Genomic DNA, 24,713 nt, shown 5'->3' with positions numbered 1-24,713 from the left:
CATTACATGAGTAATACAATTTACATAATGGCTTAATACAAATATACATTTAAATATAAATGTATATATAGTTATGTAAATATTTGTTATACAAACATGTATGTGTGTGCATATATACAGTACATATAAACACACCACACACATGTATAAACACAAATATTTATTTTGGAATCGATTAAATCACACTGAATCAGTTTGACAGCATTAATATAAATATGATTTAAGAAGCCTTAAACATCCTATCAGAGGCGCAATGAGAGGACATACCTGAGTTTGAGGAGTTAAAGCCTGGTATGGATGGACCACCAACACCTGGCAGGAGAACAGGGGGAATCCCCTGTAGATTCGGGTAACCTGACTGAAGGTTCAAGGCTTGCAGAGCAGATGTGTCAAACATCCCTTGTTGCTGCATGGCTTGTTGTTGCGCTAGTCCCAGGACCTCATTGGCTTTCTTGATACGATCCATCTCTTGTTGCGCCATTAGCTGACGAACCGTCGCAGGGTCAAAGTACTCTTTCTCTTTATCGAGCTGGCTTCCAATGGTATCCTTTACCTTGGAGATGTGTTGCTGGGAGAATATGTGGTCCCGCACTGAGAGCCGAGCACTGTATTTAACGCCACACAACGTGCACTCTGTCTTGGGTCCCTCATAAGATGTCTGGTTGATACCAAAGTGTTTGGCCATGCTGAGCTTAGCCTTCTTTTCCTTAGCACGAGCATTCTGAAACCAGACTTGAACAACTCTCTTTGGAAGTCCAATGTCATTTCCAAGTACCTCGCACTCTAGCATGGTGGGAGTCCTGTAATCATTAAAGCAAGACTTGAGCAACTTCAGCTGAAGATTACTCATCTGCGTACGGAAGCGCTTTTGACCAGGTCTGTCTCCGCTATCGATGCTTCTACTTCCAGAAGCCCCTGGACTTGGTGAGCATGGGTCAGCCAGACTAGATGTTTCACTATAATCTATGATATTTTCATTTTCATAGTCTTTTGTGTAGTAGCTTGTTGCAGGACTCACAAGTCCTGATGACATCTGCTCATCATTCTCCATAGAGGGGATTGCACCCCCAGATTTAGACAAATAGTCTCCACTGTTGTGGCTGTGCTTTGCATCAGCGCTGTCATTGTCAACATTTGCCTCATCACCTGTGGTAGTATCAGTGATGGCGGTGTTCACCGATGAACAATCATCATTATCGAGTTTATTTTGATCAAAGTTTGTGTTTATTGAGGAAATAGTGGGGCTTTCGAACTCTTCTCCCCCTTCAACTTTGATAGATGTTGGGCTCAGAAGAGCTCTAGGGGACAAGTCCATGTTTTTGCTCACAGGTGAAAGCGATGAACATTGGGGATCATTGCTGGAATGGGGAAGATGAGAGTAGCTAGACATATCTAGAGGATCCATCTTCAACTGCATTACCTCTTGTTCAGGTAACATACCGGAAAGTGCCAGACTGTAACCAGCACGTTTAGCTTCATGCCAGTGGCGTGAACGAATGTGGGCCTCAAGAGCAGTTTTAGCCTTGAACAGGGCTCGACAAAATGGGCAACGCCGGTGGGCCTGAGCAGGACCGACAGCCCGAAATTGTCCTTTTCTTTCTCTAGCTCTTGTGTTTTGGAACCATACCTGCACCACCCGTTTTTTAAGCCCCACCTCATGAGCAATGTGGTCAAGCATTTTACGAGTGGGATTAGAGTCAAGCAAATACTTCTGGTATAGAATCTCTAGTTGCTCGGGTGTAATAGTGGTTCGGAGTCGCTTGTCTCGTTGTGGCTCCTCTCCACTGTTCATGCTATCACTTTCTCCAGGACTAGTTCCAGCCTTTTCCTCCAACTTCCTCTTTAAGGAGTTCATTGTGGATGTAGGAGTTGATGGAGAGGTGGCAGAGTTACTGGACATTTGTGGTATTGCACCTGCAAGGAGCTGGCTAGTCAGCAGAGAATTACTAGGATCAAATAACATAAAGGACATGTCCATTGGGCGGTCTAAAAACTGAGGATGAATAAACTGATTTTGGACACTCAGGAAATGAAGCTGCTGGTGTTCTTGCCAATGCTCAAATGAAGGAAAGGCAAGTTTGCACTGTTCACACTGGTACTGGAGCATTTGTTGGGCCAACTGCTGCTGGGAGGCAGATGCTAAATGGGCATTAAGGGCCATGTGGGAACTCTGGGAGGTCTGACTGGTATGCGAAACAGAGGGACCACCACTATGCTGTTGCTGCTGAGAGAGGGAAGGTGAAGAACGTTTGGAATTCTTTGGGACTGTATGACTTTTCTCCTCTCTTTGCAGCCTCTGCTGCAGGTTCTCAGATGGATGACTGGTTTCTTGTTTTAAAGATGGTTGCTCTTTTTGACCCAATGATGCTTCTGCAGAGTGTTTCGATTTCTCATCAAAAGAGTTTGATGTGTTAGCAGGTTTAGGCTCCTCATTTTCATTGGATGTCATGTGAGAGAATGTAGAGGTGGAGGGAGGAAGAGGGCACAGGCTTGATGATGAGGGCATTGGTGTCTGACCTGACGACCCAGACGGTGTGTAGTATTCGTGTGAGAGATCAAGAGAGTCCTCATTTTGGCTATCATACTGTCCGTCATCCTCTTCATCTTTGTAACAATGCTTCTTTTGGTGTTTAATAAGATCAAATATACGCTGGAAAACTAGGCTACACTTCTTGCACTGATAGTTTAAGTTGGTAGTGCGAATGTATCGGTCATTGGACAACTCACGGCGATCGCCATCTTTCCCTCCATCTCCTTGGTTTTCATAGTTTTTGCGAGCTTTCTGTCTGGCATTTTGGAACCACACGACAATGACTCGTGTTGGTAGGCTCAGAAGATTAGACAATTGTTCAAATTCATCATCTTTAGGATAAGCATTAGCGTCAAAGAAATCTTGCAGTACCCTCAACTGGTAGTCTGTGAACCTTGTTCTTGAAGACCTCTTATTTCCATATGATTCATGTTTTTGGGGCTCTGGTGAGGGTGGCTTTGAATCAATTTTGGTTTCTTCCAGAGTGGTAATTGGAGGATTGTTGAAGTTATAAGGAGAGTCTTTGTTTCGCTGACGCTCTTTGAAAAGTGTGTTACGGAACCAGTGCTTGATGACTTTCTGAGGGAGGCCTGATTTATCTGCCATCTCCTTTATTTGTTCCTCATTTGGAGAGTTGTTGATGTCAAAATATTGCCGAAGCACCCTTAGCTGGTCATCCGTGATTCGGGTGCGGGGTCTTTTATTCTGTTGCTGCAGCATGGCAGGGGTAAGCTGCTGTTGGTAGAGCTGGGCCAGATCAGTGGCAAGACTGGGCTCCACTGCTTGCAGTTGGCCAGAAATCTGAGACGGTAGTGACTGCAGTGACATGGGCTGCATCATGAGTGGAGAGAAGAGAGGGAGATCCATTGACATTTGAATTTGAGACATTTGAACTGGGGGTTGTGGGGTTGAGGAAGTTGGTGGTGTGAGGGTAGAAGTAGTAACAGGTATATTTGGTGTTGGTACCCTTTGAGGAGGTGCCGGGGGAGGTGGGGGTGGAGGAGGTTGTGGTGGAGCAGTAGCAGCTTCGGGTGTTTGAGGTCTCAGTGGGTACAGCTTGTCATATTGTTCTCTGTACTCTTTGGCAAATCTCTCTAGAAATCGGAAAGGAAAGAAAGCCTGGTGGATATGCTCCTGATGACTTTTCAGAATCAATATGTTGGAGAAGAGCTTCCCGCAGGTCTCACACTCCAGCTTCTCTAATCCTTCAATGGGGTCAACCACTCTGGTGATACCAGCTGACCCACTGGATCCAGATAAAGATCCGGTTGGCTTTCTTTGTGCTTTTTGCTTGTTCTCATTGTACTGAATTACTAACTCAAATCCAAAATTTTCCAACAGGGCTTTGGTGGCATTTCCACGAGCATCTGACGCAATCCTTGGAGGAGGAAATCCAGAGTCGTGGTTTAGATTTGCTACAGCTTGCAGAGTCTCTTTCTTGTCTTTGGACTTGTCTGACATGTCTTTTGCAGCATGATCCTCTGCTTTATCACAAATTTCTTTATCCTTTGGATGTTCTCTTTCTTTCTCACTGTGAGGAGAAGACTTTGGTTTTTTGTCTATGGAGTGAGAAAGAGCACTCTGCTGAAGCAAAGCCATTTGGCTTGAACCCTGGGAGTGGGAATGGGCTTGGTGCTGTTGCTGTAGGTGATGATGCAGAAGCTGCTGCTGTAAGCAGCTCTGCTGGGCCTGCTGGGCAGAGTTTTTCTGTTCCTCCAAGAGCGAAGCAGCAGATGCACTTAAGTTCAGTGAAGAGCTATTAAGGTTAATTTCTGGATTCAATTGAAATTCTGCCCCAGGAATGTAAAATGGAAAGAGAAGTTGCTGCTGCTGAAGTGGGAGAAGAGCATCTGTAGTCATGGGGAAGTGCTGGAGGAGAGGGTTAAAGAGGTGGGACTGAAGAAGAGCGGCCTGCTGAAACTCTTGTTGTAGTTGGGCTTGGGCCTGTGCTTGAGCTTGGGCCAGCTGCTGCTGTTGTTGCTGAAGCTGCTGCTGATGGCCCCTTGAGGACATGATATCTGCAAATTTTTTCTTTTTAACTTCATGATTCTCAGAAGGGGAGGAATGACAAGCAGAGTTACCAAAATTCTCAACATTGTGAGCATGACTCAGGTGGTTACCTCCTAGGATGCTTTGAGCTGCCTGAGCTCCTGCCGGAGAACTGCTGCTGTTGCTGGTGGTCGAGTTAGTGGTGGGAACAGGGCTTGAGGTTGAAGTGCTATTGGAAGTGCTTCCAGTTGGACCACTACTGCTCACGGAGCTAGAACTGCCACCGGCTGCTTCAAGCTTTGCTGCCCTGGCCTTGGTCTGATGAAGAACAGAGCGCATGTGAATCTCCAGTGTAGAGCTCTGGCTGTATGCTACGTTGCACGTGCTGCACTTGAAGGGTTTATTATCAGGGCTGCTGGTTGGTTCTGGCTGGCCAGTGGTGGATTCCTGTAAGGCCCTTTTGACTTTGTGTAAGTGCGACACAGAGTTGTAATGTACAAGAAGGATGTTCTTTTGGGTAAATGACTCTTTGCAGACTGTGCACTTAAAAGGACGGGATGGATCTAAAAACTTCTCCATAGTAAAGTTGGGGCCTTTTCTAAATGGCAGGGCTCGTTTTGGTTCAGATCCAGAATCTTCTTGCAAAGATCCAGAGTCACTGCCAGTTGGACTTTGCTTTTCCTCTGGGTCGCTTTCTTCTCCTTCCTTATCATCATCAAGTAGACCACCCTGGTCCTCTCCAAGTGATGGATCACCCATAATCATTAAATCTCCATTCATCAGTAAACCTCCATAAAGCTGCTGAATATCGGCTTCACTTAACTCCAGGTGACTGGTCTCCAGATGCTTCTTGAGTGCCTGCAATGTTCTGAAGCTCCGCTGGCACAGACAACACATTGTGGCTGCACGGATTACATGGTATTGGGAATGCAGCTGTAGTTTCTCTATTGTCTTGAAGGCCAAACTACACTGGTTGCAGCGATATTTATAGACATGGCGATCGGAAACGGGCAGTTGGGGCCTTTTATTGTGGACCTCATTGAAGTGCATCTGAAGGGCATTGGAGGACTTGAAGACTTTGTTGCAGCCCTTTTTCCAACAGAGGAACGCAGTGGAATCATCTTTTAAAGGCTGCTGTTCCTCTAGAGGAGACTTGTGAGATTCAGATATGTCTGTGGCCAGGCACACTCCTTTCTCAGGCTCAATATCTGCCACATCTGCCAACACAAAAAAGCACACTTTAAATATCTCATTAGGCACATACGTGTGAATTTATTAAATGTTTCCTACACTGCAAGACAATCTGACCTGCTTGCTTTTTAGTCTCATCTGAGCTCGAGTTGGTCAAAGACTGAGGTGTGTTTTGAGTATCTCTATCTGGTCCAGGGACTGGTATGAACATGCTTGCAGGCAGTACTTCTGATGCTGACACCTGGAAAAAAAAAACAAGTTGTGTCACGTTAATTATAGTTCATAAATAACAACGACTCAATAAGGAATGCAAAACATCTTGAATTAGTACTACAGACAAGCAAATTACAAACCTCAAGAGCATTGTTTCACATGTTTTTGTTTGGGGGAAAAGGAACTGTTGTCACAGGTGAAAGATGTTGAGCACTTGAAAAAGATTTCAGCATCTTATTTAAACTGACTGACAAATACATTCATTTTTAGATTTGAATTCTTACACTTCGTTTGCCATCCGTGGAATTTGCACTTGATGGTGTTTTGTCATGCACTGTGATAGTTAATGCAGCCAATTAGTGTGATGGGCTGTGAGGTCTACCTTAGCAAAAGCTTATTAGAGAGCCTAATTAAATAAGTCTTCCACCTCATAAAATGTGCATCTCATTCCAACAGAAAGCACGGTGCACTAAAATGCCGTCATTCTGCTTGGAATTCTGGGTAATGAAACTACTGCCAATTCCTAGATAATGACCAGAACTCTTTAACATACAGCGCTCATTAAGGTGTTTTCTAAGGAGTATTATAATCTACAAATTATGCAAATTATCACTTGAAACAAAGCCATTAGTAAAAACTAACTTCAAATGTAGGCAGATGGTGAGCAGAATGTTTTGCAGTCCAACTAATTAGAAAATGAAAATAATGAAAGGAACGCCGAATATTGTTGCGATAAGTGCAAAAGGTCATCGAGGATTGCTTTGGTGTCAATCATACGTGATTGACATGTGCAGTGTCTAACTTTAAAGAGCACAATTCTCCATGCATGCCTCTCACGCTCTCCATGTCGTTCTCATTAAAAAACAACAGATTCATTAACAAGGCTTCTATTTAACAATAATCAGAGATTGAGATTGGAAAAGGTTGGGAGATGAGCCACTGTCTGCTTCACCTTCCTTCAATTAACTCCCAAACTGAACAATCAGTCCACCTCTTCATGCATTTTAATGGCGCGATGTTACCGAACTATCCTTTCTTCATTACCTTTTTGGATTTTTTTAAGCTCAGTTCCTTCTCCAGTACAGGTTATGGCTCAAAGGTTACTCTTTGACAGTCCAGGAGGCTTTGATATCTTGGTCATGTTTTTAGTCATTGTAATGAGATTATATCAACAAAAATTTGTACAAATGTGACCTTGACAGCCCTAGACACAAACATGTGGAATCACACTAGACAAAATCTATATATCAGCTTTTACGCCACATCCCACCCCTCAAACCAACCAACGCTCTCCAAACTAAAAGTGTTAAATGCTTGTGAGCAGTGTGGAGAGTTCCAGAAACAAAACATGCCAGTGATTAACATTATAAAGTGGACTGTTTCTAGACAACTGCATCATTAGGCAAAGAGCTCAGAGTGCCGAGAGTATCCCAAGGTCACTTTTAATTTGGACCGTCTAATTGGCAAACATAGTTCCAAATGGCTATCATCTAGCCAGGCTCAGAATTAATGAAGCACAATTATTTTCATTACCCCTATCTTAGACAGACAGAACATTAGACCGAGAGTGAGAGAGTGTGGAGGGAGGGCAGGGCGAGGAAGAGTGCATCTTTATTCAATTTTTGCAAGAAATAAATGTAAACTGATTCAGAATTCATCAAGACAGTCTGCCTGACACACGGAACAGGATGAAGTGCCCATCTCTATCTCGCGCTACTTGTAAAAGAAGGTGCTGGTTTTAATGTGCATTGTATTAGCTCCGTTTCTATCATGCGCCGCACTTGAACGCTGCTCGGTGCGTTATTACCTCTATAAAAGAAAAAATATTGCCGTCTGGCCTCTACTAATGTGTTCGCCATTTGCTTTCTGGCTGGTTGAGTGGAGATGCCTTCAGAGCGAACGGACAGCCTGCAATTCGGCTCCACAGGCAAACTTAAACTTAATTATTTTGCAGCTGAAATCTGGCAAAAATAAAAGCAATGATGTCCCTCTGCGGTCTCAGTATGAGCTGGAGAGGAATAAGATGAATATTCTCAGGGGGGTCAGACAGGGAAGACTACTGGAGGCGGGAGAGCTACGAGAGGTGGAAATACTGTAAAGATATGATGTAAGAATTACAGTAGCGAGCGTCTGGAATACAAATGACTTTGGTAATCACATGGGGTTTTCTAATTTCTTTGCTAAACTAAGAACAAAGAATGAAAATGAGTTTTACACACTCACGTTTCTCCCTGTGTGCATTGAGATTTTTTCCTCTAGAATTTGAGGAGAACCCTCGGGAACAAGTGGGATAAGTGGGATAAAACCGAACCTAGCACTCAGAGCAAGTGTCCTAAAATACACAAGTCGCTTTGAATACAACATGCCTGGGAGCCATTTAACAATGAACGTTCCTTGAGGCGTTTTGATTTGGATGTAAAATGTCATCAGTTAGATTAAAGGAAACGACCCAGATGACCTCAGTTCATCAAAGCAGTGAGTGAGAATCTTGAGTCAGAATCGTGAGTCATCTGCGATGTTGATGCCTGATGTCATCACTACCCAACACTGACAGCACTCTCTCCAAACGGAAACAAGATCTTTGTTTCTTCTACCGTAAGACAAGACACCCCACAGACAAATCAACTGATATAGACAGCTAGTTCATCCACTAAAAAGATGGAATGAAAATGAAAATAATTAATAAAGAAAATGTATGATTTTTGGGGATATGGGGTAAAATATTAAATATTACATTCACATGTTTACAGGTATGACTATTCGCATGCTGGTGACTAAAATCAGACCCACACCAATACTGATGGATTAATTTCAACTGCACTGAACAGAGCCAAACGAAGTACTTTCTATTCCAATAACATGACAAATAGGAATAATCTTCTGCAGTATCCGTAAGACTTACAGTGGCAATCAGCTTGTCGACGCAGTCAGGTGCCACGCTGTGGAGGTGGGTGAGATGGAACTGCAGGTGGACCTTGTTGTTGAGCATGTCCTGGCACAGCGGGCAGCGGAACATGGGCTGCACCGAGTGCTGCGTCATCACGTGCATTCTTAGCCGGTTCAGATCGGAGTTGCTGAACTTGCAGTAGGGACACTGGTACATCTGTACAACGAGAGAGAATGTTAGCTTCCTGATAAGAGTGGTAAAATCAAGGGCAGATCAAGACCCGTCTCCCTCCCGTGCAGCGAGCAGCGGGCTACTCTGAGATGCGGATACTTCAAAGAGTTCTCATCTGTCAAATATCATATTGATTTTCCACCTTTTGCACAATTAGCATTGCAAGTGCAGCAAAAAAAAACAACACTGAGAAATATAATATTTTTAGAGAATGAAAAAAGCACGCATGCATAATTTAAAGAGGCCGGCCACGTTCTAATGCTCGACATTAAAAAATGCCTGAGAACAGCATCCGCAGATATTTTGTTAATTAATGGGCACAGTTAATGAGACCTACATGCCTGGGGATCAGATGAGGTCTGTTTGCCTCGGCTTCAGAAAAACAGCCAGAGAGAATTCTGCATGATTTACATAGACTGGAGATTCCTTCCATACCTGCTCTCCACTGCTTTTCTCAGCTGTCCTGGGTCTTTTAGACGACAGGGGGCTTTCCGATGCCTCCGACCTTGAGGGGGGCCGCTTGGAGGGGACCGGAGAATCCGTCTGTTCCCTCTCCGATTGGCTGGATGCTGCCATAGACACAAAGAAAAAGCATGGCTATCAAAAACACTGAGAATAGATTTGGCAGTCATGCATCAATCGATGCAACGGCCCTTTTGAACAAGAGCGCAGTTAAACTGCAACTTTGTGTAGTACAAAAAAACTGATTGCACTTAAAATCCCTTTAGCATTCAGCAGGACAACTAGATTTATGTAATGCCTACTTGTAGTCCACTGTATTGTAACTGTTGCACATTGCAGTACAGCTGCGGTTCGCTGCAGTCTCCCATAATGCAATTATAATTCACTGCAGTGCAAATATAGGCAATGTAGTGCGAATGCAGCTTGTAGGAATTACAACTCAAGTTTAATACTATATAACTACAGTTTAGCAAACACAGGTGCACTGCAAAATGATTAAGGCTGAAGATTCTGCGCAGTTGTTGGCATGGTAACTGCAGCAGCGATCATATTGCACTAAACGGCAGCTGTAAAGCTAAACCGTTTTTATTTTCTTAATAGGAGTCTTCTTTAGTGTGCAGACTTAAAATGGAGAATGAGATTTTGAAAAACGTTGTTAACCAAAACAACATTGGCTCTCTTTGAATAACATTGTATGGACGCAAAACCACTCAAAATGTTTTCTTTTGTGCTCCACAAAAGAATCAAAATCAGGTTGTAAATAGTTTAAACACTGCAGTACTTTACATCAAGAGGTGAGTAGCAGCTTGTTTTTAAATGAAATATAAAGGCATCTGACAAGAATAAGCCAGGCCGGCAGATTGCTCAGGCAAGCTGTTCCCACTCCAAACCAACTACTCTTTCAACTGCTCCTCCCATGACACTCAGAAGCAGCGTCTGTGCCTTGACGGGTTGTCTCTTCCTATGTTGGATGTTTAGGACATCAGACACCAGCACAGACATCTAATCAAAACATTAGTTTGCCACGGTGAGCAGCTTTAGGATGCATGCTCTCTCAGAACATGCTGTTTGAAGTGAGGCGAAGGGATTCACCTAACCTGTGAAGAGTCAAATATACCACAGGTGACTTCAGACCGAAGAAAGTGCTTTGTTCTGGTTCCTTATTTAATTCCTTTTACATTGCTTATTGAAATATTTTAAATGACATCCCCTGGTATTTTCAGTTTACAAAAAGTCTTGCAGGTTTGCAAAGAACCTTGCTGAACAAGTTGACGTTAGCCAAACACGACAACATGTTCACAGCCAACTCCCTGAGCAAAAACATATCTGGCTTAATGGCTCGAATGACCTCGAAGACAACTCTGTTCATCGCCGCAGAAAAGCAAGAATGCGTGTTCAAGTATGTAGAACAGGGCCGTGTGCGTGCCATGAATTGGCCAAGTGTTTGAGTCTTTGCATACTTGTCAAAATACGTTTCTGGTCTAGCGGAGCACATCAAAACTTATCGTTTTCAACATACGGCATATAAATGCACGACAAATGGCACATTTGTTGAATATGTAATACAAGACAATACACATATTCATTGTGAGAGGTGTTCATAATGCTAGTCGCAGTCACTGGAAAGTCGGATAAAACATTTAACACGACTAATCCTTTTAACGCAATCTGCCCAGCCATTAACAATGCGTGGCATTACTCCATGTTCTGTTTTCACCCAGCAAGGCCTCACAAAAACGCAAAGAGCTTAGTTACCCAGCATGCATCTGTTTATTATAAAAAAGGCAGAAAAACAAACTATGTGTGGCGATACAGAGGCATCAGAGCACCGAGTAAAAGTAATCAGCTCATACAAAATGTAAATCCAAGCTAAGCCAGAGAGGAGTCAAGCGAGCGCGCTGTTCTGGGAAAGAATCCACAGTGAAACTTAAGACGCCCTCTCTCTCGCCGGCCCATAACGAGGCCATAAAGAGTTACATTTGGCATGATTTGGCTAGTCCTGAAAGGGCAAATTGAGAGTAGGGGATTGTAGGGAAGGAGAGGGGGTGTGGAGGTCAGGTTAAGCGGGGTTGACCATGGACGGACATTAAAGTGTCAGATTCAATCACGGACCAAGGCAGCTAAGCGCTGACTTCAGTGGGAAGGCCCTGCTTTTGAGAACACTGCCTACCGTATCTCCCAGAGACTGACAAAATCAACCGGTGCAGGCCTATTAGGTTCAGTCATGGCCAATCCCATTAGACACATCCACCAATAAACGAAGGAAATGTTAAACAATAGAACCTCCCATTCGTTGCCATTAACGTTTAGTCTGGCTCCTGGAAGTGTCCCGTGTACTACACAGCTCTTCTATAGACACCGTCTCTTCTCTCTTGGGCCGTCCAATGGCTATTCCATTCTCCTGCCGGTCCATGCGCTCTACTAAAAAAGAGCCTTGTAAGCTCAAGGTCGAATGTGTGGACCTGAATCTACTTTATTTTGAACACTCCGTCATATGATGCAATATGATTTTAGCGTAAGGGGTAAGGTTATGTTAGGGATGTTCAATTCATAAAAAAAAAAACTTCATTCAAAAGTATTACTCATGAGTCATTTAGAGTCCATTTTTAATGCGAATTATCTATCTGATCATTTTTAGTGAACAACGTGAGAGCAGCTGTCTCCCGGGGGCCTAATGCACATGCGTGGAGGGGAGGGCGACCGGCTGCCTCCGGGCACAGCCTCACCTCGTCACGCCCTGTTAGGACTCCATAAATCTGATCAATTGTTTGCTTTAAAAGAGCTCCCAAACACCCACTTCTGCCACCAAACTGCCGTGACTAAAGTCCAGCTACCGTATCCAGTTTTATGTTGTCAGGAGACTTGAGCATGCTGGAACAAAATGGAGACCAATAACCAGGCAGAGAGACAGGACTGCGGGCATGTGCAGCACCCGTGTTCGGCATAGCTCAACATCTGAGCGGGTCAGATCCATTATGAGAGAGCATGACCAGAACCTGATAGCAGGGGTCTCTCTCTGCCCTCCCTCTTCTGCTCATGAACTTTGCTACGACTATGCGTCTCCCACTGTGACTATGACTCCACTGTGTTCAAAGTGCTGAGTACTGTATACTAGTGGTCAACGGATTTGGGGTTTGAAAGGCTGATATCTAGAGAGGGTTTGCTTCTAGACCGAAAGGGGGACAATAGCCAGTCTATCAAGAGTCAATAAAACAAATTGATACAATAAACGGTTAAAATATGCATATAATGTAATACAATACAAATTGTACTTCAAGTTTGAGTGTATTCATGTAGTGCAAAATTAAAATGTACAAAAATAAAAGGCCAAATTTCAGCAGATGTAAACCGTTTCAGCAGCAACAGAATAAACATTGTGTGACCCAAACGTAACTTCCAGTAGCCTACGCAAAGAATCAATATCTGCGGAGTACTTTTAATTAAATTCAATGCAATTGATATACAATAAAATATATATATTTGTATTAATATATATATTAATATATATGTATTAATAAATGAATACAAATTTAAAAAATAGTTATATTATAACCAAATACAGCCTAACTTCGGGCCAGGCAGATGCATCCAATGATACCGTCTATACATAACCTGGAAAGTCCAAATATTTGCTGATAATGAACCATTAACATAGTGTCAAAAAAAAAGATGTAAAATAAATTATCAAGTAAAAATAAATCTGCAGAAAAGGTCAAATAGGCGCTGAAACAAAAAATATTTATTTGTCCAAATCCTAAATGAATAACCGTTGAGTCAATATATGGATCCATCATAATGTGTACATAATAGTAGTGACTGTAAGCACTGGGGCCATGTCCAACATTGATTATCCCACAAAAACACTTTTATACTACAGTACATCCCAAATAAAATCTTTCCTTCTTACAACATTATAGGTCACAAAGACTCTTGGATGTACATCACACGGCCCCATTTTTGCCCCCAGCGCACTCTATAAACCATCCTTATGTAGTATCTGTACATCTGACCTCAATTCTACCATTCAGCAGTCGACTGCGCTCGCAGCGAAGCCCACAGAGACAGCGACAACGCCCCAACTTTCATCTGACATCAAAAAAGCCAGAGGCGAAGGAGAGGAAAAAGTCTTAAGTCAATTAGGTGATTATTAATTCATGCCCTTTTCCGTAAGCGGGAGGTCTTTGTTCTGGAGTGTCCCGTAAGTGAATTGGACTTTGGCACCTTCTCTCACCTACTGGAGCCGAGCAGCATTTCTCAGCCAGCCTGTCGGTGCTGAGTGCTGGATCTCTCCATCAGGGCACATACACGTGCGATGCTGATGCAAACAAACAAGCAATAACGTCCAACATCACGGACACAAATGTTAAAACAGTTGTCAATAGTAGTGTTCATGAAAAACCCATGGTGAACAGAGACGCTCCCAGACCTAAAGACACCTTCCCATCCCTCAGCTATCCGACATTAATACGACGAAGCGGCCCAACTCCCCAGTGCTACGAGTCATTCACTTTCACCTCCTCTAACAATAACTGAATATTATCTTTTTTCATTCATCCCCTCCCTCTTTTTAATCTGCCGGCCTTGTTGGTGCCCTGAGCAACAAAGGGGCCATATTTCATTTCACCTCATATTTCTCAGGTAATTACTCTGCATCAATTAATTTCAAATAAAGAAAATTACAACCAAAGCCTAACGCCGACGCCGCTCCATATTGCGGCTTATCACATCGCGGCTCCCATGGTGTACAACCCACTATTAAATGAAAAGACCACCTCCAGTTCTGCCAAGGAAGCGCCCGCTTAGGCCCACGGGCACGACTGCTCCAAAGACAAATTTAAAATGAAGAAATTAAAAGGAGATATCAATTAGTGGACATGTTATTAATCTTCTGATGGCTAAGTAGCAGCTAACACAGCAGTCACCTTTAAAGGACACACACACACACCGACACAAATGCAAATCTCTCAGGACCGCATGTCAATTAGAACGTAAGGGGCAAAGCTCATAAACACAGATCTCTCGGAGTGCTGGCACACAAACAAAGGACGATTTACAGCCTATTAGTCTTCACGACAAAAAGAATTTAAATTTAAGGGACGACAAGCTTTTAGAGGACATAACATGAATATGCAAACACGTCCTGCTCTTAAAACTGCGCCAAGTTTCATTTTGTGTCTCGGGGAAAAAACCACAGTGACACGGCTTTCAGATTATTTCACTACTCAGTAAATTCATTTTAAAACACTTCTGGGATGATGCAATAAATATAGCATCATAAAATTGATGACAGTCTTCATCTGTATACGTAGCATCTCTTCAGCCATATTCACGCAGTCGACTGACAACCCTGACAGCTATGGCTGCATTTACTGCCATTATAGCGCATCATGCCTCAAGCTCCTGCCTTATCGCATCAACTTTGTAAAATCTATTGATGGACATCAAGGCCGTGAAAAACGCAAACAGCTCTGCATGTAATGCGCATCCTCTGCATCCAGGGGGTGCTCGTGTTCACTCTGCAGTCGGAGGACAATTATTTTGCTCTCCCTCATGCACACAAACACAGATGCACAACGGCCAATCACTGAGATCCATGCATTTGGGATAATATAGAAGGCAAAGAGATGGGAGCAATTTGTGGGGCTGCTGCACTCGGGTCAGGACGCGGGTGACCTCCATCAGATTATTTCTCCTGCTTTATTCTTACCCTGGTAATATGAAAGTTGGGGGGGGGGTGAGAGGAATTATTCATAAACCTGCTATGCATGGCAGAAGCCCCCAACTCCCATCCTTCCCAGTCCCCTTCAAATTTATTCCAAATCATATTGTGGTCACTGCTCCAAGCCCTTAGGTGTATTAACAATCCTGCTTTTTGGTTTTGGCTCCACCTGATTCTATAGTACGTTACTTATCCTATGTTCTGCCACATATATTTGCTTTAATAAACACAGAAGCCCCCTTCAGATCACTAATGCTATCCCAGCTCACCACACAGACAGGGTCTCGCCTTCTATAAATATTTCATAGATTTATTATTAGGTACGTCAGCCGTGCCTATTGGGGAAGGTATCTTAAATTGCAGCTTTTGCCACCACCACCACGTTTACTGTTGAATAAATTGTAATGATTTCAAATTACAGCCTAATCTAACAGTTTTCAGCTCCCTATCCGTATTTACTTTCAGATTTTTTTTTTCGGTGTCTACCCAACCTCATGCGTTTGAGACCGCGTGGTGGTTTATACTCGAACACGTCCCAAATGACACGGCAAACAGATGGACATTCTACACGAGGTCTCTGGTAAACGCTCTAAATGTCTTGCGCCTTACGCCGCAGGTTCAATAGAGCCCCATCGGATTGGTTACGGCTTAACTAGGATGATGCGTTTTGCCCGCTGGTATTAATATGCTCACACTGAGAGCCGTCTGTAAAGCAGTTCCATGTTTCAACACTCGCGCTTTCGACGTTTGCATGACTAAGATAAGAGGGAATGCTTCAATACAGCTAATGACAGACCCTAATAACAGACCTCAAAGACAGCGTGACACAAATACGCTCGGATGCGTGCCTTTAAATAACAGGTTAGCCACGTCTCCAACGCTGCCAGGCCCGGCACCTCACCGTCGACACACATTCTCAGACAATCTCCAGCCAAAACAAGAGCACGTCTGTTTACTAAAAGCATTCCTTCGCTCTTGGGCCCGGCTTCAGAAAGCCTTCCCTAACACCGCCTTGCGTCGTCCTGTCCGTCAATCGCGAAAGCGAGTTATAAACACGATTAGAAAAAGAACATAAAAGAGTTTTCATTAAAACAGCAGCAGTATCTCAGATCACAACACCACCAGGTTTCACTTTTCCACCCCCGTCCCCACTCCTGCCTCCTCTCCTCAGACATCAAACGGCACGCGAGACCTGGCTCCCTAATGCACGCTATTTTTAACTAAGCGTTTCTAATAAGCTGCTGGGAAGCCTGTGAATTTTTCATATGCAAGCACATCTTTCTTTTGTGAAAACACGGAAACACACTTATTTGGTGATTAGCGACTGACAGGGGGAGGAAAGGAATTGAATATTCTTGTATCGGATCGCATGCCTTTCAGAAAAAGACGCGAGGCTCCTAATGCGTGCCGTCGTCGTCGTCTCCAGCACCACAGGTACGGCTGAATTATTAATCAAGCAGCTCATTTTAATGCTTTTTAAAGTGCTTTATTTTGATGTGTTAAAGTATACTTTTAGCCATTTTCAGGCAGACGATGCATATCATTATTTCTCCCCATCAAAGCCAAGTGGCACTCGCTCCGAGTGCACAAACAACTCAGGCTCAGCCTCATTTAAAGTGAAAGTCGAAAATCAAAGAAGTTTTAAAGATTCGCCTCTGTTGAACTTTTTTGCTTTAGTTTCCAAAATTTAAGCACAAAAATAAAGTCTTCGCTTTTCCTTTCTTTTTGTTGTCGAAGCAAATCGCAAGGAATACAGTCACTTCCTGTTGTCTGTGCAGTACAGCTGTTGCTAAACTGCACTTTCCTGACACGTGCGTGACCTTCCGGACTACTTCCTCCTGACCATCAAACAACTTCATGTAAACAAAAATTGACATCTTACTTTCAGTAGAACATGACAAGTGTGTGCGACAACATTTTTTTGGGATTTTTTATAAAATGATTTACATTTTAATATAAAATAGCACAAGAGAAATTTATCTTCATTGTTATTGTTTCATTGTCAAAGGACAAATTTACAGTTTATTTGTCAACTAACCATATGCATAGACAGTTGTGATCCACTTATCCCCTCACTTCCTGTCTGTGTGAATAACCTTAAAATTGACTTTAAGAATTACATAATAACAGAAAAAGTGATACATTAAGTAAAAATGACCTAAATACAGTGAGACACCTTAGAAGTTGTAATACGTGTAAGTATATTACATACACCTATATATTTATACATTTGGCACACGCTGTTATCCAAAGTGACTCACAGGGCATTAAAATTAAACATTTCATAACTTGTAATGTGTCCCAAATACATGGAAATGCTCAATCAATTGAAGAAGTACCAGACAAATATACAAACCTTACATTTGTATTGCATATCATTGATGCTGAATGCATCCTAAACAGGGAAATGGCTCCCCCCCATCCACACCTAATGCAGAACGTGCTACAGGCCCTGACAGCTTTGAGGACACACCAGCGGCGTGAAGACGCACCACTGCTCTCCACTTACGCCTCTCCAGGCCTCTCTCTCCTCCCCGGCACCCCCTCTCCCCTTAAACCACACCTCTCCATGAAACCAGACACCTGCACCTGCCACAACCCCCACCGCCCACCCCTGCCTGCAAAATACTCCTATCTGATAGCATTCTTCAGAGGAGCGTGTGCGCGCGCGGTCACATGTGTTTAGACACATGGCCGGTGCTGTTACTCTGTATGCAGGCCCCAACTTGTGTTTTTGTCACTTGACCAGATTCGCTGTAATCAGCGATCACTTCTCCTTTGGAATTTCAAGTAAATCCTCAAGGGCGAGAAATGAAACGTCAATTTGTTACACTAAAGAATAAATAAAATGCATTGTTTAGTAAGCAACAATGCAATGTCTGTGATTTGTAAAGGTTGCTCAGTACCGATGTTAAGTGCACACTGGATCTCCCTGTATAGTGAATGAGAAAGATAGGGCTTACCTGTCCCTTTGGTGAGCTCCCTCTCCCCCCCACTGTCTCTGCCTTTGGTTTGGTCCTCTTGATCTGTGGCGTTCTCACTGGCAGCCTCCACATCCTCACTCAGCTCTCCTGAAGGGGGAGGAGAGGATGGGATATGTAAATCAGCACTCCATCAGAATTGGTGGAAGCACTTAAAGGGACGGCAGCGGTTTTTTCTATAGGAGCGCACAACAATTACATTCTCTGACACGCAGTTACAAGGTTATGAGACAGCGAGTGCAGGCGCTACTCTCCCCTACTACGCTTCCACGCTGGACTGAGTGTAACGGTTTTGTTTTGTAATTACAATTACATGCACACGTCAAGCATACATTATTAGGCATTATATGTATCTTAAATATTATGCGATACATGAGTGGTTCTACAATGCAGCAATAATCTTCATTTTACACCATTATAAATTCCCTTCTTTTTCAGCTCATGATGATGTTTTCATAATGTCTTCTATTTGTGCTGCCATTATGTTTAAAGAGATTTCTTTTAAAAACGGTCTCCGACTCCACGGTTATAATTCTTCATTTATGCAGGACCATGACACAAATATCTTTATGGCTTCCTCTGTTTAATACGAACATAAAACTGCAGCAAACCGCACACATGTGGTAGAGACATACAAGCATTTTCCACGGCGGCTCAGAGTACGCAGACAGGAAAAATAATTGTGCGAGGAGCGAGCTTCGAGCGAGAGGAGACTTTCTACGATGCATTGCTCTCTCTCAGCGTTCATAATTACAGTCCCTAGCTGCAGTTCGCTGCCGGGCCGCTCAAGAATATCGGGCTAAGTTCATTTTTAAAACACAAGGTAATGCGGGGCACGAAAAAAATCATAAATATTTAAAACTCGGACCACAATTCATTTTATTTTGCCAAGTCAAATGCAGAAATCCCCTGTAACCATCTTAAAAGCCCCTGTTCAATATATTAGGCCATTTAAAAGCAGTGAACTCTCTGCAATGGATCTCCAATAACGCCATGTGTAAGTAACGCACACAAGATGCTGAAAACAGATAATAAAATGGGCATCAATCCTTTTTATTCCCACCTCGTGCCCCCCGAGCACCACCTTTCCGGGGCCGAGCTTGTTTAAAAGTACCGTGGCCAGCACACACAAACATTGATTTTGTAACAGTAAAGTCTGAGGCGGTCAATATGCCTTATCACTTATTACACAAGTCAGCTAATTCTCGGCAAATGTACTTAAATGTTCTTTTGAAAATGCCTCCCGCTGCACTCTACACTCAATCAGGTGGGTTATTGATATATCGACGGGACAACAACGGCCACTGAAAGATCCTGTTCAAATATTCATCTCCACGCTCAAAGCAAACTTAAAGATCGCCTTGCCACGGAAATATTCGAACCTGTAACTGAAAGCAGCTTTTATTGCCCAATAACGTTCTGGGCACTTCAGAAGGCGCCCGGGACGTCCGGTTCCAACGAGCGACTCCAATCCGACCCGTTCCAAAAGCTGCCACACAATCCATTAAACTTTATTCTCATCAGTGTTCGGTTTCTACAACTATTAAAGTACAACCTCTATCCATCATTCTTCAAAAGCACTTTTTTGGGTCTCTGCGTGAACACGGAACGGCGTATTTAATAAACGCCTCAGCCATAACTCTCTCCCTGCTGGTAATACATCAACATCTCTAAACATTTCCATCCCCTTGACTTAATGTGCTACAAGAAACCATTTATGTATGCGTGCGCATCAACAGCAGTTAAAACCATTTACATCTTGACGGTCTTGTGTGTAATTCTGCATTTTGTTGCACTGTTTTAATTATTGATGCGCCATGAGAAAACACCACCGGGTTGACTGTATGCCAGTCGCTGTGGTTTCCGCTGTGGCATTCTGGGAGAAAGTAATTACATCTGAAAACACAAGTATAACAATAAGAACTACGAGGTCATAAAACTATACGTGCTATGCTAATTTACACGTTTTCACTGTAACTGCAATAATACCTCAGATGAAGGAAGGGAACAACGGGCAAATTATTGGATAATTTCCTGCGATAGTACAGTTTTGAAGGAGGAGGTGGAAGAGCAGATCTGCTGTTGATTTCATAAAGGTGTCTGCGAGCTCGTTCGGTTCTAAAAACAACTGCGAATGTGTCTTAAAGCAGCACCCTCTTTTTTCACCCGTTTTCATGGCAAGATGAAGCACCCCGGCGTACAATTTCATCTCTGTATGGATTACACATTTACAACATGTTACCCAGATCCCACACTGGTTCTGTGTTAAATAAAGGTATGTAAAGTAAAATAACCGGCTGTATATACATAGAAATGGGAACATTTGTGATACGTTGTATATTATGTTCCCAAGGCAACGTGTAATTTCCAATACACACAACCCAATTTTGCCCGCCGCCATACAAGTGGTAAAAAAGGAATTCAGCAGTCTAAAATCCACCTTCACCGGGCTCCTGAGAACTACTATATGATATGAAACCAGTACCAGTCAGATTACAAAATAATCCCCAGGTAGATTTTTACACCTCTAGAAGAGCTTCCAGTGTCTAAATCCCCCTCTAACACACTTCTCTCTCCGTATAGATGCCGTCACTTCTTCATTTACTTTTCTAATCAACATCTCTTTCCCCGACCCTCCGCTGACCACCCTTCCCCCAGTAATATGTAGATAGGTAGACATTTAATTCCACCCATGGCCATGTGTCTAAGAGGCAAATGAATGTGCCTATTCCTCATCTCACCCGGCACTGCAGTACACAATGATTAAACCCGGGCCAGCCATAATTAATAAAAGGTCAGAAGTGGCCTTAGAGTAAGGACCCACCCAAATGAAGTCATAGATGGGCCTTGGAAATAGATTAAGAGGAAGCACTCGCAGCTATGACGATTTGCTAACCCAAATCCTAAAAATGTAAAGGACAATACCCTGAAGGTTAGGCCGTCTAATTAATCGTCCTCATTAACCCGTCCTCGTACAGCGATATTAAACTTTTGCCTTAATCTAATCACGCCGGCGAAATAAGCCCACCGCGGACCCTCAAATTACAACGCCGGCCTGTTCTCCAAGGAAACGTATCATCAACACAGCATTAACAAAACCCACAGAAAATGGACTTTACACAAAGCCTTGACGCATTAAAATGTGTCAGGATTACAGCTGTGTGATGTGCACATTTTAAGCACGCACAGGCTGCAGCATCTCATGTTAACCTATAGGTGTCACCCTATACAAGCTGGGAAAGAAAAAGAAAGAAATGACACGCACATCAGACACAGGCAGAGGTTAGAAAGGCACAGACAAACACATACGGAATGCGGACGGAGAAAAATGTGGTGATGACAAAAGCAGATGCTAGACAGGAAGTCCGTGCCGGCGATGAGACTCAGAAGACGGCGAGATTACCTTCAGATGAGGCCGAGTTGCCTTCCCCCGTTTTCCCAGAAGAACGGTGATTACACACATACTAATCATACTGACAGGCACAAACCGCCAAATAAATAATACATGCTAACCACTGCGCCTCTCCCGACCAGACCGAAGGGCCAGAGACCTCATCAGAAATCAGATCTCGAATGCAGTCACGTTTGAGGAGCCGAACCTGAAAAAATCTCTTGGGATCTTCAGCATCGGGCGGACTGAGGCCGGCCTCACCTCAACCGTCCTTCACCCAGAGGGGTATGAACTAGTCTTTCTCCGAACGTCTGCTCTCTTTCATTACTCTTATTAGGATTACCGCAACCTATGTTATCATTTTTAACCAGGTGTCAGAGCGCACCATCAATAAATCTGTGGGGCCACATTTCCCCGTCTACCTTCACCCTTCTTATTTTTACCCCGCAACAGAGAGCTTCCTTGTCTTTAATGCTGCACCGTTGTATAAAAAAGCAATCTTATTTCACACCTCACAGACTCTCTCTACCCTTTTTTTAAAGAACCCCTCGCCCCCCCACCCGCCATCCGTTCCTGCACCCCTTCCTCATATCAAAGCTGTCCTGACTCCGGAGCACGCGGTGTAAAATGAAAGTGACAGAAGGGTTCTGTGGGACAATGGAACATCGGCTCCATGCTGGGGGCTTTCACGCTTTGTCCTCTCCTCATATCAGTACCTCTCTGGCCCAGTCAGTGCCCCTCCTGCCCCGGACCCCCCTCTAAAACAAATGTCCCCCACCAACAGTCACAATCTACAGACACCAACGCTGTGGATGGATAAAAACCAAATGCAATTACAATATATATAATTATGTATAATATAATTGACCATGGACTGTTGAATTATGAAAATGATTGAAAATGTAGCATTACTACATTATCCTTTTTATATTATAAAAAATAACACTCTTTTTCTTATTATATACTGCATAACATATTACTACAACTGTTACTACATAAACATTTCAAGCAGTTAACGGGTAAAAATATTACAAGTTTGGAAATAAATGGAAAGAACACTTCTTAACCATTGAGCTAATATCTGTCAACCAATCAGAATCAAGAGTTTTGTAATCTACAAATAAATTCGAAAAATATCTTTGTCACAGCCATTATTTGTTTACAGCAAAAGAAGATATTAGTCAAGTCACCCTGAAATAAGTTTAAACAAAAATATTTTCCGTTCCATTCCATTTTCTACCGCTTATCCGAACTACAAAATTATTTAAAACTGCAAATAAAAAAAATCACCCGGCCAAAGCAATGCACTCTGGGTAAACCCCTTGGTCACTACAAACACTAAGTGAGTTTGGCTTTGAGAGCAAACATCATAGAGACCTACATAGTGACCACACACCCAAACACAACGCAACACCCCCCCCCTCTCTCTCTCTCTCTCTCTCTCTCTCTCTCTCGCTCTCTCACACATACACCACAATGCACTACGATGCAACCCCATGTTTGTCCATATTTCTCACACACACTTCACCAAATACACACCTCCAGCATAAAAAAAAAACAAAAGCTAAGTACCTCTTTGGCTTCAAGGGCTGTGGCTCTGTATCGGAGTGGGGTTGAGTTATGTGCTAGATTCCTGACCTGCCTCCCAGAAGCCATGGCGTTCGCTCCACACTGGCCCTGTCATGACCCTCAAATCTAAATGTGAATGAATACTCTGTGTCTCTTCGGGCCTGCGTGCTGAAGGGGGCAGGCGCAGAAGCGGGAGGTGGAAGGGGTGGGCCAACTAACAGCTAGCAAACTTTACACAGCAAGTTGATCACAAACAGAAGGGAAAGCTCACACTGCCTTAGAACAAGAGGTTCATTCCCCCCACCCTCACTTCTCTGTCTCACACCCGGCTCACCATACCACCCCCACCCGCCCTAAGTGACCCCGCACGCCCTCTGTGCGACACTTAATTTGATCCCTAAAGCCTTTCAAAATCACCGGCACTTTCAGCGGTTCACACCGTCCGCATCGGAAGCTAACAGCTAATCTGGAAAAATCTAATTGACGACGGCACCATCAAAGCCTCAAATCTAAACTGACATCATTTTGTTTTCGATACCTGATGTGACATCACATCGCAAGCCCAACATTTCCAATAACTCCTGATGAGTGTCTGTCATCATGTTGATAGAAGACATGACACACGCACGCAGATGGCTTACACAACATGAAAAGACAAAAACAAAACGGGTTTATATTGCGAGATGTAATTTGTTTGCTGCGTTAACAAATTAAATCATGAACACTTGCGTAAAATAAGCAAAGGGGAATTCTATGTACAAATAGAGCTCTGTATCTGGAACATTGTAGAATACCCATGAATAAATAAATGTTGACTGTTGAAAACATCAGCTGTATGTTTTTGAGTAAAGTCAAAATTATGCATCAAACACATGCCGCAAATTCTAAGTGCGTCTTAAACACAAGAAAATAAATATTATAAAATACAAAAATACCGAGGTGGTACCCTTTACGAAAATGACCCTTTAACAATAGTAACCATAATATCTTGGTTCGACAGTAGTAAAACCGTTGTAACCGCAACTTAACTATGGTCTCACACTATGGTTAACATACCTTAACCATGACATTTTTAGCAAAACTCTGGTAACACAATTGGTAATAAATTTGCAGGGAAACCATCACTACACTTTTATTATTCTTTATATACTACTACACTTTTACCATAATAAACAAAGGGGACCATACTATTTATTCATGTTCTTCGGAGAATAGCATGGGATTAAATGAGCACACGTAAAAACAGCATTCCAGTACCATAGTAATATTTTGTTTGTCTAAACCGGGCATGTGTGACTAAGAAAGGGCTGCTCCGTGTGCCCCACAGACACACAAACAAACACAGAAGCCATTAGGCAGCGTTTGACAGCAGTCACTCAAACACAAAGCACATTAATAGCCAGGCGGCGTGCATTGCTGTGCTTTTCTCCGTCCTGCTCTTTGTGAGGATGAAATGGCCGCGTGGACGCTGCTCTCCAGCGCCTGGAGACATTTCCCTGAACAAAGAGGATGATGAACCGTCAGCGGGTCCCTCAACATCCGCGCTGCCG

The 24,713-nt window shown here is 43.2% G+C and overlaps 1 protein-coding gene across 3 annotated transcripts in view; it reads right to left on the bottom strand.

Annotated features, from left to right (window-relative positions):
* zfhx3b (zinc finger homeobox 3b) overlaps nucleotides 1–24,713 on the bottom strand; it is a 142,719-nt gene that overhangs the window by 6,459 nt on the left and 111,547 nt on the right. For 2 of the 3 annotated variants that reach the window (XM_056770081.1, XM_056770156.1), the window contains exons 5-9: nucleotides 18,186–18,293; nucleotides 9,477–9,610; nucleotides 8,826–9,026; nucleotides 5,828–5,951; nucleotides 268–5,736 (exon numbers count right to left, since the gene is read on the bottom strand). In XM_056770081.1, the coding sequence (XP_056626059.1) occupies nucleotides 268–5,736; nucleotides 5,828–5,951; nucleotides 8,826–9,026; nucleotides 9,477–9,610; nucleotides 18,186–18,293 (6,036 nt within the window). The remainder of the gene's footprint in view (nucleotides 1–267; nucleotides 5,737–5,827; nucleotides 5,952–8,825; nucleotides 9,027–9,476; nucleotides 9,611–18,185; nucleotides 18,294–24,713) is intronic. The other variant, XM_056770233.1, reaches the window with a different exon arrangement.

This window comes from Triplophysa dalaica, chromosome 1 (genome assembly GCF_015846415.1).
Source record: "Triplophysa dalaica isolate WHDGS20190420 chromosome 1, ASM1584641v1, whole genome shotgun sequence".
Lineage (NCBI taxonomy): Eukaryota > Metazoa > Chordata > Actinopteri > Cypriniformes > Nemacheilidae > Triplophysa > Triplophysa dalaica.
Note: the sequence above shows the minus strand (reverse complement) of the source record. Positions and strands in the feature narration are given on the sequence as shown.